The following is a 17,107-nucleotide window of genomic DNA, read 5'->3' on the forward strand; positions in this document are numbered from 1 at the left end:
TTGCTTGAAAAAGAGACTCATCCCTCTTCATGAAATGAATGATATTGTAATAGACAGCATGTTCGTTCAGTCACACTCTATATCTCTCTTTTCTTTCAGTTATTGTTGGACCAAAGACATGAGAATCATGTAACATGCATTTCATTCTAAACTACTTCATTCTACTTCTTCAAAAACCAATAACCAAAAAACAATGGCAAGTTTTGGAACAAACAAAAACCAAAGCTATCAAAAATTTTTAAGTTCATTCCAACTAAACTTAATGTAGGCCAAAAAAAATTTGAAATATCAATTAACGGTTCAAGTTTAGAACACGTACATGATAGAACCAAAAATACTTAAATAACTAGCAAATGATAATAAACCAAGAATCTTGATTCTCTTCGCCAACAAAGCAAAAGTTTCTATTATAAATAACATTTCTTCATTCCTTGCATCTAAACAGATTTTGTTTAAAGCATAATTTTTTTCGAAAGACTATTATTAGTTAACTTTTAGCAGAGACAATTTCTCATCAATGGAGCAATCTATATGACAAGAGGTTCTAGATGAAGAAGGAATGAGAATGAGACCAAGGCATCGTTGTTCCATTGGAGAAGGAGAGGAGCATCTGGTGCTACGATACTCCACTGTATCTTGGAGAATAATGTTTCCTTGCTTGTCAATGCAGTGGAAAGTGCCCAAGAAAAAGCGTCCATCTTTAATCCCTACCAACATTCGCCTAAAAAGCAGCTTCCTCACCCAATTTACAGTATCTGAACAACCCATCTCAGCCACACCACACCTCTCCATTTCAATTAACGGTTTCTCTCCTCCTTGTTCCATTTAGAAGTTGTTCAATCAAATAACTGTTACAAACAGATTAATACCATTCATCAACATATTGTATCAAAATTTTGTAACTCTAGCAAAGACACCCAAATTATTGATAGCCTTTGTCAAATATTTTAATCTTTTGTTAAAAAAGACTAATTACCCTTAGTATTCTATCCTTTCACATGATATCTCAACTTTATAAACTATTTTTTTCTAAAAAAAAAAAAAAAAAAAAAAAAAAAAAAAAAAAAAAAACACATGAGCATCGCTTTATTTATATTCACTCAAACAAAATATAAATAACTACATTAATAATAAAAAATATATAAACACAAAATCAACTCGTAACCACTGGCACCTCTTTATTCTACCACTTCCCACCAAAAACTAAAGCCAACTGACAGTTACAAGAAAAAAAGACATAAGCACATAACAGAGAATGGTAGATGAAAGCTCATATGCAGTTACACAGGAAATTCTACACAAGAATTACCCATGCCCAATCGAAATCCAAATTCATCACTATAAAATACATAAAACCAAAATCATCTTTCCTCTTCACCGAACATCAATCAATATCATAGCTACAATACTAAAACTTGACATGTCTCCTGTCACAGAAGCATTAGCACAAACAGTTAGCGCGTAATCAAAATCCATTACTAAAATACACAAAACCTTTCACATCATCTACCCTTCATCCAAACACTGACTCAAACATTTAAAATGCAGTCTCTTCAATTAACATCTTTATATGGAATAAACCCGTTTTGCAAACGAACAGAAATTCCAATAATGCAAACATCATTGCCGAGAAAGTCTCGTTCATGATAGCTTCTACAACCAAAGCCGCGGCCGCGGCCGCGGCCATTGAAACCAACAAGAAGAAAGAAAAGAACAAGAGAACAGAAATGAGTGAAAATAAATAGGCCACTCACCTAACCGTTGCTTGTCTTCACCACAGTCGTTCATCGTCGCCTAATCTGAATGGTTCAAAATATTTCGATGAACAATACCATAGCGGGGTAGCGGAATTTGGGTTTGATTTTCGTTCTAAAACCAAGCGCCTTTGATTTGGTTATGATTTTTTGCTTCCGTGAATAATTCTTGATTTGGGTTTTCGTTATTTTCTAACGGGTTTTATTATCATCATGAAGACGAGGAAACGAAAAGCCCTACGCCTTCCTTTGTAAATAGTAAAGGGTTAATCACACACGGGTCCCCGAAACTCACATATTTAAATTGTATATTCTTTCATAGCAATCGACACGTTCCCACCCGAGGTGTAGCGAAATGGTAAGTTGGTATTATAGTTTCATTTATTTCAGATTTTTAATCTTAAAGTGACACCGTTAAGACGGTCGGATTCTAACAAGATGCTATTACCAAACTGTCCTCTTCCCCATCCCAAAACAACCACCATAGCCAGTCAAACCACCCTATCCCACACCACCACCACAACCGACCAAACCACTCCATTCCAAATTGCACAACAACCACAAAATCAAAACTTTTTACAAAAAATTCAGGCTAAAATTGTACCATTTCAAAAAAAAAAAAAAATACAGAGGGAAAAATGGTGGGCTTTAGCTACATCTGGTTGTAGCTTTTTGACAAACGGATGGTGGGCGCCAGTGGGTGAGTGGAAAATGGCCGGTTTTTCAATAATTTGATCTCCCAAAAGTCAACAAATAAACTCCAATCACACACACAACAACAGAACTACAACAAAAATTCTAATTTCAATCTCCAGTCTAGCCCAAAATAATTCACAAATGAAACTCATTTTTCATTAAAAAGCCGAAACCCTAGGCAGAGGTGGACGGCAACCGACGGGCTAATGGGGACAAGTTGGTGATGGGTTATGGAGAGCAGATGCCGAAGAAGCTGTGGGTGGTGTCGAACATAATTTCCGATGACAGGTATGGCCGAAAAAAGCTTGAGAAGTCACGCACAAAATGGTGGTGGTGGCCGACGATTGGTGACGAACGGCGAGCGAGCTTAGTTTAAATTGTTAGGGTTTTGGAAGTAGAGAGTCTGGTAAGTCTTTTGGTGGTTGTAGGTCAGGTTTTGGAGGTTGGGGGTGGCCGAAATTTAGCTTGGAGGTGGCAGTTGTGTGAAGAACAGAAAGGTGTGGTCAAGGGTTCAACGACGATCGAATGGTGTTGTGGGGTTTGGGGATCAGATGGTGGTGGAAAGGGGTCAAGACACCATCGGAATCAGGCGAGGGGCCTGAAACGGTAGTCCTTACTTGTTTTAATGCAACTTTACAATGCCATCTAATGGTGTTGTAAGGTTGCATTAAAACAACTATTCACATGCCAATGCCACTCTTTCAATAGTCCTTACTTGTACATCAATCCATTTGTCTTACTTGTAGCAATATGGAATGCATGATGAAATAGATTAATGGTTATTGGTTAACTGAATACTTTACGTTTGAAATGCTATATTGATTTTAACCAGGTGGTCCATGAAAAGTGTTAAAACTAGGATTGATATTGCTGTATTTTTCAAAACGTATTTTTGACAATGTGCCATATTAAACTCATAAATACATGTACCGTATTTTTCCCATATCCAAATTTTATGGCCAAACTTTTACAAATGTATTTTTCACCATTTGTCGTATCATACCTGTAAAATTCTTGTACCCTTTTTTTGTCGTACCCGTATTACTAACTAGGCAAATCGATACTCCTCTTGATCAATGCTCACCCTCATAATGGTAGTATTAATTTAATAACTTATTGAGCCGCCGCATACCGATGTTATATACTAACCTTTCAAATGTTGATGTTGGTAAGGCCTTGGTGAATAAATCTACAAGATTATCATTGGAGCGTATTTGTTTGACATCAATCTCTCGATTTTGTTAGAGTTCGTGAGTGTATAAGAACTTCGGTGAAATATGCTTGGTTTTGTCTTCTGTGATATATCCTCCTCCAACTTGAGCAATACATGTTGCGTTGTTTTCATTTATAATTGTGGGAGCATTTGAGGTACGTGGCCATTTGCATGTACTTTCAATATGATAGATGAAAGATCTTAACCATATGCATTCTCGGCTGGCTTCATGAAGCGCAAGAATCTTGGCGTGGTTGAAGGAAGTGGCAACCAATGTTTGTTTTGTAGAGCGCCATAATACTGCATTACCATTGTAAGTGAAAACATATCCCGTCTACGAGCAGGCTTTATGAGGATTAGAAAGGTACCCAGCATCTGCATAGCCAACTAATTTAGGATCATTAACAAATTTCCTTGGATAAAATAATCTTAAGTCTATTGTTGGTACCGAAAGACATGTTTGATCCCATTCCAATGTCGGCGAGTTGAAGCAGAGCTAAATCTTGCCAACAGATTCACTGCAAATGATATGTCTGGTTTCATACATTGTGCCAAATATAATAATGCACCTATTGCATTTAGATACTGTACTTCAGGACCAAGTACCTTTTCATCGTCTTCTTTAGGACAAAATGGATCCTTTTTAGAATCGAAAGACTGAACTACCATTTGGGTACTCAAGTGGTGAGATTTATCCATATTAAATCGCGTTTTTATTAATGGAGCAAAATTCCATTTAAACAATGCTCGATCTGCAGGCCGAGACAATACTTTGTTTTCCCCTAATCCTTCATTTGAAATTCTCTTTTTAAATATTCAACAACTTTTGTGAGCTCTTCAAGAGTCCTGATTAAGTTCATGTCATTAACATATACTGCCACAATTGCAAATCCTGATTCTAACATTTTCATAAAAACACATGGGCATATGGGATTATTAATGTATCATTCCTTCATCAAATATTCACTAAGACAATTAAACCACATTCGTCCTGATTGTTTCAACCCATATAATGATCTTTGCAATTTTATTGAATACATGTTCCTTTTATTTGCTTCTGACACTTTTAATCCTTCAGGGATTTTCATATAGATATCAGTATCCAATGTACCATACAAATATGCAGTGACAACGTCCATGAGATGCATATCAAGTCCTTCTAAGACTGATAAACTAATCAAGTATCGAAATGTGATCGCATCTATCACTGGTGAATATGTCTCATCAAAATCAATTCCAGGTCTTTATAGAAAACCTTGGGCCACTAGTCTGGCCTTATACCTAACAATCTCATTTTTCTTATTCCGTTTCCTTCTGAGTACCTACTTGTATCTTATGGGTTTCATGTTTTCAGGTGTTTGGACTGCATGTCCAAATACATTACCTTTTGCTAGGGAGCTTAATTCTACTTGAATTGTCTCTTCTCATTTCGGCCAATCATGTCTCTTTCGATATTCATCAACAGAATGTGGCTCAAACTCATCATTCATAATTTCAGTAGCTACTACGTATGAGAATATGTTATCGACAATCGTTGTCTCACGATTCCACATTTTTTTTACTATGAGCATAGTTCATGTAGATTTCTTCATTATTTTCTTGTATTCCTTTAGGGATTTGTTCCTCTTCAGGGGCTTGTGTCATTTTCAGGGACTGTTAACTCTTCTAGAGTTAGTTTAGAAGATATGAAATTGTCAATTATTCCAGCATTGTCAATATTGGTAGCTATTTGATTTTGTGCCTTTCGTTTCCTATGAACAGTATCCTTGGCTCCAACAGGCCTACCATGCTTTTAGCGTGTAACAAATAAATCGATCGTTGCTCGTATGGATTGTTCATTGGTAACATCAATCCTTGCTAGTGTATTCATAGCAAGAATGTATGATCTCATCATTTTCACTGCATCTATATATGCATCAGGCATTTGGTTGGCAATGTTTTGCAAATGTGTTAGTCTTTGCACTTCAACTTCAAATTGAGATGTGCGATGATCTAAATGAGATATAGAATTTACTTTCAAAGAAATTTCAGGCCTTACTCTATGAGGCTTTACCTTTCCCCCTAAAGGAGGAAATATTGTCTCATCAAAATGGCAATTCACAAAATGTGCAGTAAACAGATCACCCGTCGGGGGCTTAAGATATCTAATGATGGATGATGAGTCATAGGCAACATATATTCCTAAACGACATTGGGGTCCCATTTTGGTGCATTGAAGGGGTGAAATTGGAACTTGCACAACACAAGCAAAAGTTCTTAAATGGGATATATTAGGCTGATGTCCAAATACAAGTTGTATTGGAGAGTATTGATGATATGTAATGGGTCTTAGGTGAATTAACGTCATAGCATGTAAACTAGCATGGGCCTAGGCAGAAGTCAGTAGTTGCATACGTAATGGCAAAGTTCTTGCAATTAATTGGATAAGCTTTATAAATGACTATGCCATACCATTCTAGGTATGTACATGTGGTACTGGGTGCTCAACATCAATTCCCATTGCTGTATAATAGCTATCAAATGTCTTTGAGGTAAACTCACTGACATTGTCTAGACGGATTGCTTTAATTGGGTAATCTGGAAAGTGTGCCCATAATCTGATAATTTGTGCTAGCAATCTAGCAAAGGCAACGTTACGGGTTGATAGTAGACAAACATATGACCATCGTGCCAATGCGTTAATCAGTACCATAAACTAGCAGAAAGGTCCACTTGGTGGATAAATAGGTCCACACATGTCCCCACGAATTCTTTGTAAAAATTATAGGGGTTCTAGACCAACTTTAGTGATGGATGGCTTAAGTGCCAATTTGCCTTGTGAGCAAGCAATACAAGCATTTTTTTTAGGTGATAGAATCTTCAGGTTCTTTAATGGGTGCCCATGTGAGTTTCTATGATCCTACGCATTATAGTAGATCCTAGATGACCAAGACAGTCATGCTAAATCTTAAAAAGTAAAGGATTAATGAACTTCTGGTTCAAAACTGCATAGACTTCAACATTCTACAAGAATGTGTAATATAACCCTGATGAGAAAGAGGGAGTTTCTCTAGTACATGCTTCTAGCATGAAATATTAGCAATGATGCATAGAAACTCTTCATTCTTTTCACTTAAAGTTTCAATGTGGTATCCATTAAGTCGTATATCTTTGAAACTAAGCAAATTTCTTCTAGATTTGCTAGAATACAAAGCATGATGGATACTTAATTTAGTTATGCTTGGTAACACTCTCTTCTAGAGCCCTTAATTATGTTTGCAGACCCTGATATGGTATTTACTTTAGCTTTAGTAAATGTCAAATCTGAAAAATATTTTCTATCTTAAAGGATGGTGTGTGTCGTTACATTGTCTACTATACAAATGTCTCCATCATTACTGGATATTGATGTTTCATTTTTTAAGTTCATCTTTCAATAGGGTGCACTGTTACACTTGTTAAGCTCTTCATGCTACTAATGTGTTATGATTTAGTGGTGCTACTTAGTAATAATTCAGGAAAGATAAAGTAAACAAAGTAAATAACAAGGACTAAAGTGGGAGAATTGAGAGATATGAGTGATATAGTTTACTTTCTCAAAATCTTGGATGTGTAAAGAACGAAAAAGAGAGGGGGGGGGGGGGGGGGGGGGGGGGGGGGGGGGGATGGGGATGTTGGTTATTTATAGCTATCACACCCCCCACATTAATCGCCTCAAGGTTACCTCCACCACTAGGTAAACAGTGGAGGTTCACCTTTTACAATAAAACATATAAATATGAAAATAAATAAGAACTAAAAAATTGAAAAGGGTTAATTTATCCCCTTACCTAAGAGATTAGAAAGTATTAACATAACCACCCACTTGTCTTGTGGCTAGATGGATGGAGGGGCGCATGATTGAAAGCACCCCCAGCCTTGAATTCAAGTTGTGTAAAAATCCTATATGGCAAATATTCCAAGGGGTGAATAAGAATCTATAAAAATAATTGCAAAATAAAAAACTTTCATCAACCCAAACAATTTATGAACTAGAAACACCAACAAAGATAGACAATAAATGAGAATGATGCTAGACAATAAGGATAAGCAATGTTAAACAATAAATGAGAAATAGTTATAAATATGAGTAATGAATGAGTGCAAATGATAATAATGCTTCAAGTAAATATGAAAGGAATAATAAATGAGTTGAAAGAGAAGAAATGCTCTGAGATTTATAGTGGTTCGAAGCTATGTCCACAAGCCTCCTACATCCACTTCTTCAAGGCAACCTCCTTGAAGTTCTACTAGAATCGATTGTGCTCTTTACACTAGTTTGATAGGATTTCGCCTCTAGATTTATAGGATTTTGCCCACAAGATATTTGAATAAAAGTATGTCAATGATTGTCTCTTAAACTAGGCTTTAACACACAATAAGAATAATACTCTCAAAGGTTTACAAATCAGGGCAAAAGAGTGATGTTTTGATTTGGGTTTTTAGCTCAAGGGATTATGTGAGAATGTTTTTAATAAGACTTTGTTCCTCTGATATTCTCTCTATCTTTCTTTGCAATAAAATGCTTTATTTATTGCTTGCCTCCTCCTTTTGAAGTTAAGAGTCGTTGTTGCACTTAACGCAATTCCGAAAAGCTATATAATCTAGAGGAGCAGGTGTTCCACCATCACAAACAGTCATTCCTGACACCAACGGTATTTCGTACGACTTTAGGGTTTCTAGGATGATCGTTCCACCATTGCGAATAGTCGTTCCACAATCGCGAACGATCATTCCACCATGGGGAATGGTTAGTCCATTTGCTCCTTAAAAATCCATAAAAATGCGAATAGTCGTTCCACCATCGCAAACAGTCATTCCACCATGGGGAATGGTTAGTCCATTTGCTCCTTAAAAATCCATAAAAATTCTAGAAGCATGCACGACTTCTTGGAATGATGATGTTCAACCAAGAACGATCTTTAAGTGTGAACGGTCATTCCAACATGGGGAATAGTCGTTCCACTTTAGATAGATGAACTTCAACTTGATATTCAAGGTTGGACTTTCAAGATTTGTCAAAGGTGCGAAACGTTTAAATTCTGAGTGCTTTGACTCTTGACTTGGATGGAATAGGCGTGCTACTTGGTTATGCCGTTGAGAGTGACTTGACTCCATTTTGGGCAGAATCATGCACAATCATATGGAACAGTGTCGTGCTAAGAGGAACGTGTATCGAGGCAACTTTGTGAAACAAGGAACGGTCATTCCTTCATCCTGCACAGTCGTACCATCTAGGAAAACTGCATTTTGTTTTTGGTTATGACTTCTTGTCATACCTTAGCATATTTGTTAGAGAGCCAATTGGTTAGTTTTGATACATCAAAACACATGAGGGCTCAACAATCTCCCCCTTTTTTATTGATGAAAAAACTAAACAAAAATTAAGTTTCATATGAAAGTATAAATCCATACACAACATGTCAAAAACAAAATTTTAAAAGCTCCCTTAGAATATGCATATCCCAAAATAAAGTGAGCACAATTGCTCCCCCTTACACCAAGCATACTCTGGACACACATCCATTCTTCTTTCCAAATAAGAGTATAAAAGCACACTTAGAAGATCAAAAGAAGAAACTACAACACTACAACATCCACACACACAATTACTCAATCATCTCAATTATCTCTTCCCCTTTTTATCATTAAGCAAAAATATATCAAATAACTAACACATCAACACAATGACTTTCATCAGTGATGAAAATAAATTCATTTTATATATCAATTCATCAAGATAAACAAATAAAACATTTCATGAGAACAAAGAATAAACAATAATACAAGTTCAAGTGTCCAAAGGGACACATATGTTTCCCATGTGCATGAAAAGACAAAAAAAAAAAAAAAACAGCGAAAGACACAAGGCTAGGGTTAAGGAGGTGAAGGAAATGATGGCATTGAAGGGCTTGAAGGTTATTTGAGACTTCAAAAATTTGATTAGTCAGGAGTAGGAACTTGTCTGTTATTGCCTTCTCCTATCTCTCAAATTTTGCATCAAAATGCGATGCAATTCTCTCCATTATCTCATCAGGCAGGCGTGAAGGCATCAAACTTGCCCTAGCCTCCATTCTCATCCTTTTTCTAGAGTCCACAGGTTCCTCACTCAATGATTCAGTCACATCTTCGTCTCTTAGATGACCTTCAAGAGGGATGAACTCCCACTTCCCATTTTTCCATGCACGAATCATTCCCATTCACTGTAAAGCATTCTCTGTAAACAAGTTTGAATCATCAAACTTGACTTTTTGTTCCTCATCCAGTTCAGTTAATGGCAGATTCAGTTTGTGACAAAAAAAAAAAAAAAAAAACAAAAGTTATAAGCATTCCCATCTGGATTTCTCCCAAATCATTCTGAATCTCTTCAAGTTTCCTTCTAAGCAAGATTGTTGTATTCACTTCTGTTCCTTTGTATGTTGCTTCCACTAACAGCGCATCCTTGGTTGTAACTTGACCATTTGATATTTTCTTATTAAAAGAATAGGTGATGTATCTATGCAACAATCTCATGTCTAGATCATTAAATTTGGTGGATTTTGACCTATGTGGATTATAGGTCTCTCTTCCCCCAACTAAGTGCCTAGTAATCTCAAAACTCCATCCTCTAGGAGGATCCACTAACCCTTTAGAATCACACTCCAACCATTCTGGTAAAGTTACTAGAGTTATAGCGTGATCCTGACTCTGTTAGAAAGTAATAAAACAAATATGTAGCAGAAAGTAAAAATTTATCGATTAAAACCTAAAGCCCAAAATCCTTATAAGAGATAATACGTTTTTTACATGCTTAAGAACAATAAAACACATTCAAGGTTTCGATTTCTATCCCACGTTGATGGCTCCACCAATTGAATGTTGAAAAAGCTCTCACTTCAAGGATAGTAGTGAACTAACGGAAGATCCACACAAAGGCAAGACTCCACACACAATCAATTTGCTTAAGTGATTTGTGTAGTATAAAGAAGAAAAGAGTTACGAAAATTTCAAGAGAAGTTTTCTCTCAATGAATGGTTTGGGAGGCAATGGAGAGAGTTTTGGGAGATTTGGGGAAAAGTGCCTTTTTATAGGCCAACCCTAATCTCCCCTAATTAGAGTATATTACCAATATACCCCCATCTAATTAAATAATTAGATCATTGATTTTCGAAGAAATTAATTAACTGGTATTAAGCCATTATTATTTTATTCATCCAATAATAATTTTTCAATATTTAAAACATATATACACCAATATATATATTTAAATAAATAACCAACCTTACAAATTAAATCCAATACAAGATTGGATCTAGGCAACAACCTTTCCAGCAAATTTAATTGCTTTGTAAGATTTACAAATATACCCTTTCGTCAGTAAATGATGAAAATGCCCCTCCCTCATTATCTTCTTTAAATTGCCTTTTACATGTGTGACCCGTAGGCTCCTCATCATATCGACAGTGAGTAATATCGCGATCAACACCTTATTAATCGTCTCATCACACATAGATCAAGATTGGCCTCTAAGAAGACATCATGGCCACCCGACAGATTCAGATTCAACGTATTTGCTATCTGTCAACAATATGATTATCGTGCAATCAAATCATCATCGAGGTTTGAAGCATAGAAGTAATGTCAGCTTCAAGTATAAATCACCTTGACATATTCATATTCGATTATCCGACCAACCAAGCATCAACTCGATTCCATTGTGGTCACAGATTTAAGGTCATTGTCTCTAACCGAATATCTCACAAGATAATTTCTCCTATACCCAAGAGTGATGAATCCTTTGTTGATCCACCATAGCCATAATGTACTTCTCAATGCAGCCAATCACCACCATACTGATAACCCTAAACAGGATTATGTTAGGCTAGTGTCAAACTACACCAATGTTTACACACAATGCTCTAATGATCTCAAGTCTAAGGACTACATGCACCACCATCCGTTAAAGGACGTATTCCGTGGAAATTGGGGTTACCATCTATATGGAATCCTCTATATGGCCCAATCTAGTGAACTCATGAATAACAAGCACCCATGCATTGCACCAAGTTGTCTCTTAACAACCTTGACATGGAAGATCTGTCACTACCTTTCGATAGGGTCGTTTAACGCTATGATAGCCTTACTGTATTATCTTTTCCCTAAGTTAGGATAATACTAGGGTAACAGACGTTTCTAGAATGGCCACTTAATGTGACCATAGAGATCTCACAATCAAGACTTATCATTGCTTGATTCTCTCGTCACAGTTCAACCACTCTAGGGGCATATACTAACACATACATATAGAATATGCTTTACATAATATAAACGATGCATTTTATAAATATAATAGCATGATCCATAGAGTCAATATACAACAATATAATTAGCTCTAGGGTACCTACTCTAATAGACTCTTCAACCTAAAGAGCATTATATAAATAGGATGCTTTTAGTCTCTACTTCAACTACCTCTAAACTGCTATAAAATTATTGATCAAATGCCTATATCTTGGCAGTCTAAGACCTATCAATCTTCTCTATTTCAAGTTATCTACCCATTCTAGCAGTTTTTCTTGCAATCCTAATTCACGAATAATAGCCCAATCAAGAGTTCTGCCAAGATTCATCCCTTTTTTTCTTTATTCTCTTGTACTTTTTTTTCTAGATTGGATTTCTGAAATGGATTCCATACGGACCTTGCAAATCTCCTGGTCTGGATATACAACTCCCTCTTGCCATATCCTTGGTTCTAACCATCTTTTCTTGGGAGTATTTGAGAATTAGGGATGATTGGAACAAGTTTAGATTGATTTTGAGAGGATTATAGTGAAAAAGTTTGGGGGAAAATTGGTTTTGATCATGACATTTTGAAGAAAATGAATGGTTATATTTACAAAAATCACAAGGCATGATTGTGCAATCATCGAGCACGACCGTTCTCAAAACTCTAAACGATTAAGGTTAGGTCAACTTGACTCTGAACAGTCATACACGAAGGTAGTACGGTCGTGCTTAGGTTTTTAAACATAAACAAATGGCAGTTACAAGGCACGAACATTACAAAGACTTGAACTCTCATACGACATGAAACGACCACTAAGCACGATCGATCCAACTGGAACATATTTAAAGATTTTGACTTTTATGTACATTGATCAAAATATCATCAAACACACATGTCCTAGATATTTCAATCGCTTGAGGAATTTTCATTTAAGAAAATGTATCAAATTTGATGGCAAGCACAAGATTGTATCAACTTGATTTTTCTTTGACAAAGAAAAAAAAAAAAAAAGGCACAATGCAATATATACATAAATTCATCAAAGTATGTATGTCCCTCTATGCCAAGCTACAAATAAATCTTACATAATGAATTGAATAAGTTCTCCATCTCTGTGAGAAGACAATTTTTAAGTCTATCATCTAATGTACCTTATCAGTCTCCTTTGGAGGTGCATGTATAGATTTCTCTATATGGGTTGTTGCAAAAGCAGATTTTGAGTACCCAACTCATAATCCCAACCTTTTTACCCTTGCATTCTAATGGATCAAATCACTAATGGGGTTATGTAAAACTTATTGCACTTTGACTTATGCAAAGACAATCACACAATCAATGTTTAACGCATGTTATCACAATCAACTCAAACATATTCTCAATATGCATATAAAACACATCATCTCAATCAACTTCACATGTTAAACAAACACATAAGATGATGAATCATACTTAGTTCACATCAATCATTCCTAGCTCTCTCCGAATAGTGTAGAATCTTTCTTTATCAAGAGGCTTAGTGAAAATATCAGCCAATTGGTGATTAGTATCAACAAATTCAAGCACAACATCACCCTTGATAACACAATCACATAGGAAATGATGTCTAATATCTATATGTTTTGTCCTAGAATGATGGACATGATTTTTAGACAAATTAATAGCACTTGTATTATCACAATGAATAGGAATGCTATGCATGTTAAAACTAAAATATTCAAGTTGTTGCTTTATCCATAGAAGTTGTACAGAACAACTTGCTGCTGACATATTCAGCTTCCATAGTAGAAGTAGCAACTGAATTTTGTTTCTTTGAAAACCATGAAACTAGCATGCTTCCTAAGAATTGACATGTTCCATTAGTGCTCTTCCTATCTATCCTACAATCTCCAAAATCAACATCTAAATACCCTATAAGACTAAATGAAGATCCTTTAGGATACCATAAACCAATATTTGGAGTTCCTTTCAAGTACCTAAGAATTCTTTTGATGACATTCAAATGAGATTCCTCAGGACAAGATTGGAAAAGTGCACACATGCAAATACTAAACAAAATGTTGGTCTAGATGCAGTTAAATATAAGCATGCATCTATCATGCTTCTATAAAGCATAGTATCAACACTTTTACCTCCTTCATGGGCTTCCAATTTGAGGGATGTGCTTATAGGAGTAGTTTGATCTTTTGTCTCATTCATCTTGAAGCGTTTGAGGAGATCATGAATATATTTGAATTGATTCAACAAGATCCCTTCCTTTTGTCGCTTGACTTGTAAACTGAGAAAGTAGTTTAGTTCTCCCATCATGCTCGTCTCGAATTCACCCTATATCAACTTAGAAAATTCCTTGCAAAGGAATTCATTAGTGGCACCAAAGATGATATCATCAATATAGATTTGAACTACCAAAATATCTTGCTCATGCCTTTTTATAAACAATGTAGTATCTACCTTTCCTTTTGAAAAACCATTTTGAACAAGAAAACTACTCAATCTATCATACCAAGCTTTAGGAGCTTGCTTTAAACCATAAAGTGCTTTTGAGAGTTTAAAAACATGTTCGGGAAAATTGAGGTTTTCAAATTCGGGTGGTTGTTTGACATAAACCTCTTTTTGAATAAAACCATTTAAAAACAAACTTTTAACATCCATCTGAAAAGGTTTGAAATCTAAATGGCATGCATAAGCAAGTAACATTCTAATAGCTTTGTTGATACGAATTTTTGCATCGACTAAAGTGTTGGGATGAAGACATGTGCCAACCAAAGATATTTGGTTGACTCTGAGGATAATCGAGCAAGATGGGTGTGTGATTCCTGGAAACTAGCAAAGAAGACTCGACCCACACACGATGGTGGCCAAGGTGGTATTGCACCTCCTAAAGGATGACGTGAAAACTAGATGTTTTTAAAGTGGTTCAGCCAGAAAACGAATAAGGCCTATGTCCATTGATATTTTATTTGATTATACGACAGTGGGACACAAAAGATGGGTTTCCCCCAATGATCAGGGGGACTTCTTCGTTTCGTCTTTTCTCTTTGGACCTGATGTTTGGACCAGAGAGAGTTTTTTTTTGTTCTCTATCCTTCTCATTTTTCCCTTTTTTCATCCTCTCCCTCTCTTTAGTCACTGCCACTTTTAAATAGGGAGGGATTCAAAATGTTATGATGATACGTACATTAGCCACGTTGTTCGATGTTGCATGGCAGTAAAAAACTCACATGCCTCTACGTCGTAGCTAATAATGGTGTTTCCTCTGATAACAGGTGTCTTTACAAGTCTCCTCTTGGCTGAGCTGTATGGAGAGCACGTGGTGTTTGCACTATCGTATGCCGCCAATCGAGGCGTGTGGCTTATATGTGGTAAGATGATTTGTTCAATCGGGAAATTATTTCCATATGGCGGGCCCTCATTTTTTTATCTCGTCACACGCCATGCCCACATAGGTAGGCTAGTTGCTCGTGCCTTTTGTTGAGCATCTTCACTCTCGAGCAAAATGCTCGGCCCATATAGAGGCGTGTCTCGGGCTTTTCGGTCAAGCCCGGGTTGAGGATTTTTACCACACAACATTTGCCCCTTAGTTTTCGAGGGTCGAGGAGAGCCTGGAAAACTAAGCCTTATGAGGTCTAATCCCATCAATGTTGTCACGTCTAGTCTACTCACTTATTGCAGCCTTTTCGTCCATCTGCCTACAACTTTACGGTAGTCGATGGGATTTCCAATGTCATCTGACATTACATTTAATGGGATGCAATTGATTTGTCATCTTGTAGCCCAAAGCATCAAGGGTTGCAACTGTTTTAGGGATATTGATGCAAAGCTATAATGCTTTTGCCCCTATAAATACATGTGTTTTCAGGTCTGATATTCATGCTTCATCACTGACGCTCTATTCTGAATGCATCGAGCGGTTTCCAGCCTTTTATGGTTCCGTTTCTTTCATGTTTCTTTTCTTCCCTACTCTGGAGATGTGTAATGACTTCTTTCTACTAATATGCTCATAAAATATACTTAATAAAACTACATGTATAATTAAGAGAAAGTAGTTGGGCCCAAATTTTTCTTTACTTCATATATATTCTTTACATAGTACAAAATAACATGTACGAAAACTATCAAAATGGTGGACAATGTAGCTATTTCTCTCCGCTTGCCGACGTCTATCCGACCGCATCCTCACCTATCTCCTGCAAAAACATAGAAAACAACGGGGTGAGCACACAAATGCTTAGTAAGTAAATCCTCTACACTGCTATCCCCGTGTATCACTCTTTCATTCTTTCCTTACTCTACTGTTTTTCTTCTTTTTCTTTCTCTCTTATTCTTTCAAATCATGATAGAAGTCATGATAACAATGCGTGAATGAAATGCACATGCAGTAATACATAAGAATACATTCTCTTTCTTCTCTTTTGTTTTTCTTATTCTGTTTTCTATTTTTTTATGCATTTATTTTCTTTCCTTTCTCATGCTTTCTCATTCTTATACTATGCCGATCGGACTCGGTTGATGCATGGATTCGAAACCCTTGGCCATGTGAGTGTATTCTTTCTCTCTCGGGTATAGCCCTCATTCGCATGCACTCTCACGGGCTATACCACTTCTTTCTTTTCTTTCTCAGGCCGCTCACTGAAGGCGGTGTACATCCGGGAATATTCTGCTCATCACTCACGGGTTCCCTATTGCACAACCTATTCTTTTCTCTTCTTTAGCACTTTTCTTTCTTTTATTCTCTAGTACTTATTCTTTCCTTCCCTTTATTCTTAGAGTGCTTTACTCTCACACTTCATGATTCTTTCTTAAGTATATGCATATGGATGGCACATGCTTAGAATTCTTTCTTAAATGTACTCATGAAATGCAAATATGCAATGTTGCATAAATTAAGGTTCTCTACTCATACTCATGTTTCTCTTAGGCATTTCATCAAACAACTAATGTGCATACATAAACTCTACTTTAACTATAATTCTACTTGTCTCTTTAACCATCCAAAATGGGAGTAAAACTCCCTTGTATCATCACAATCCCTGTCAAGGAAAAACACTCCCAAAAGTTTCCTCAAACTCTTTCAATTTCCACCAAACTTCAATCTATCATCATACAATCAAAACACTTCTCATAACCCAAATATATTCAACAACAAGCATAAATAAACACCAA

General features: G+C 36.3%; 1 protein-coding gene across 1 annotated transcript; it reads right to left on the bottom strand.

Annotated features, from left to right (window-relative positions):
- Positions 1-265: 265 nt before the first annotated feature.
- LOC116114570 lies at positions 266-2,024 on the bottom strand. The gene is made up of 2 exons (XM_031400718.1): positions 1,755-2,024; positions 266-848 (listed from the first exon to the last, which is right to left on the bottom strand). The coding sequence occupies exon 2, from the start codon at positions 823-825 to the stop codon at positions 484-486; it is 342 nt and encodes a 113-aa protein (XP_031256578.1). The 5' UTR covers positions 826-848; positions 1,755-2,024; the 3' UTR covers positions 266-483.
- Positions 2,025-17,107: the final 15,083 nt, after the last annotated feature.

This window comes from Pistacia vera, unplaced genomic scaffold, assembly GCF_008641045.1.
Source record: "Pistacia vera cultivar Batoury unplaced genomic scaffold, PisVer_v2 Contig713, whole genome shotgun sequence".
NCBI lineage: Eukaryota > Viridiplantae > Streptophyta > Magnoliopsida > Sapindales > Anacardiaceae > Pistacia > Pistacia vera.

Coding starts and splice junctions, on each gene's coding strand:
- LOC116114570 (XM_031400718.1), bottom strand. CDS start 825: ATGGAACAAGGAGGAGAGAAACCGTTAATTGAAATGGAGAGGTGTGGT.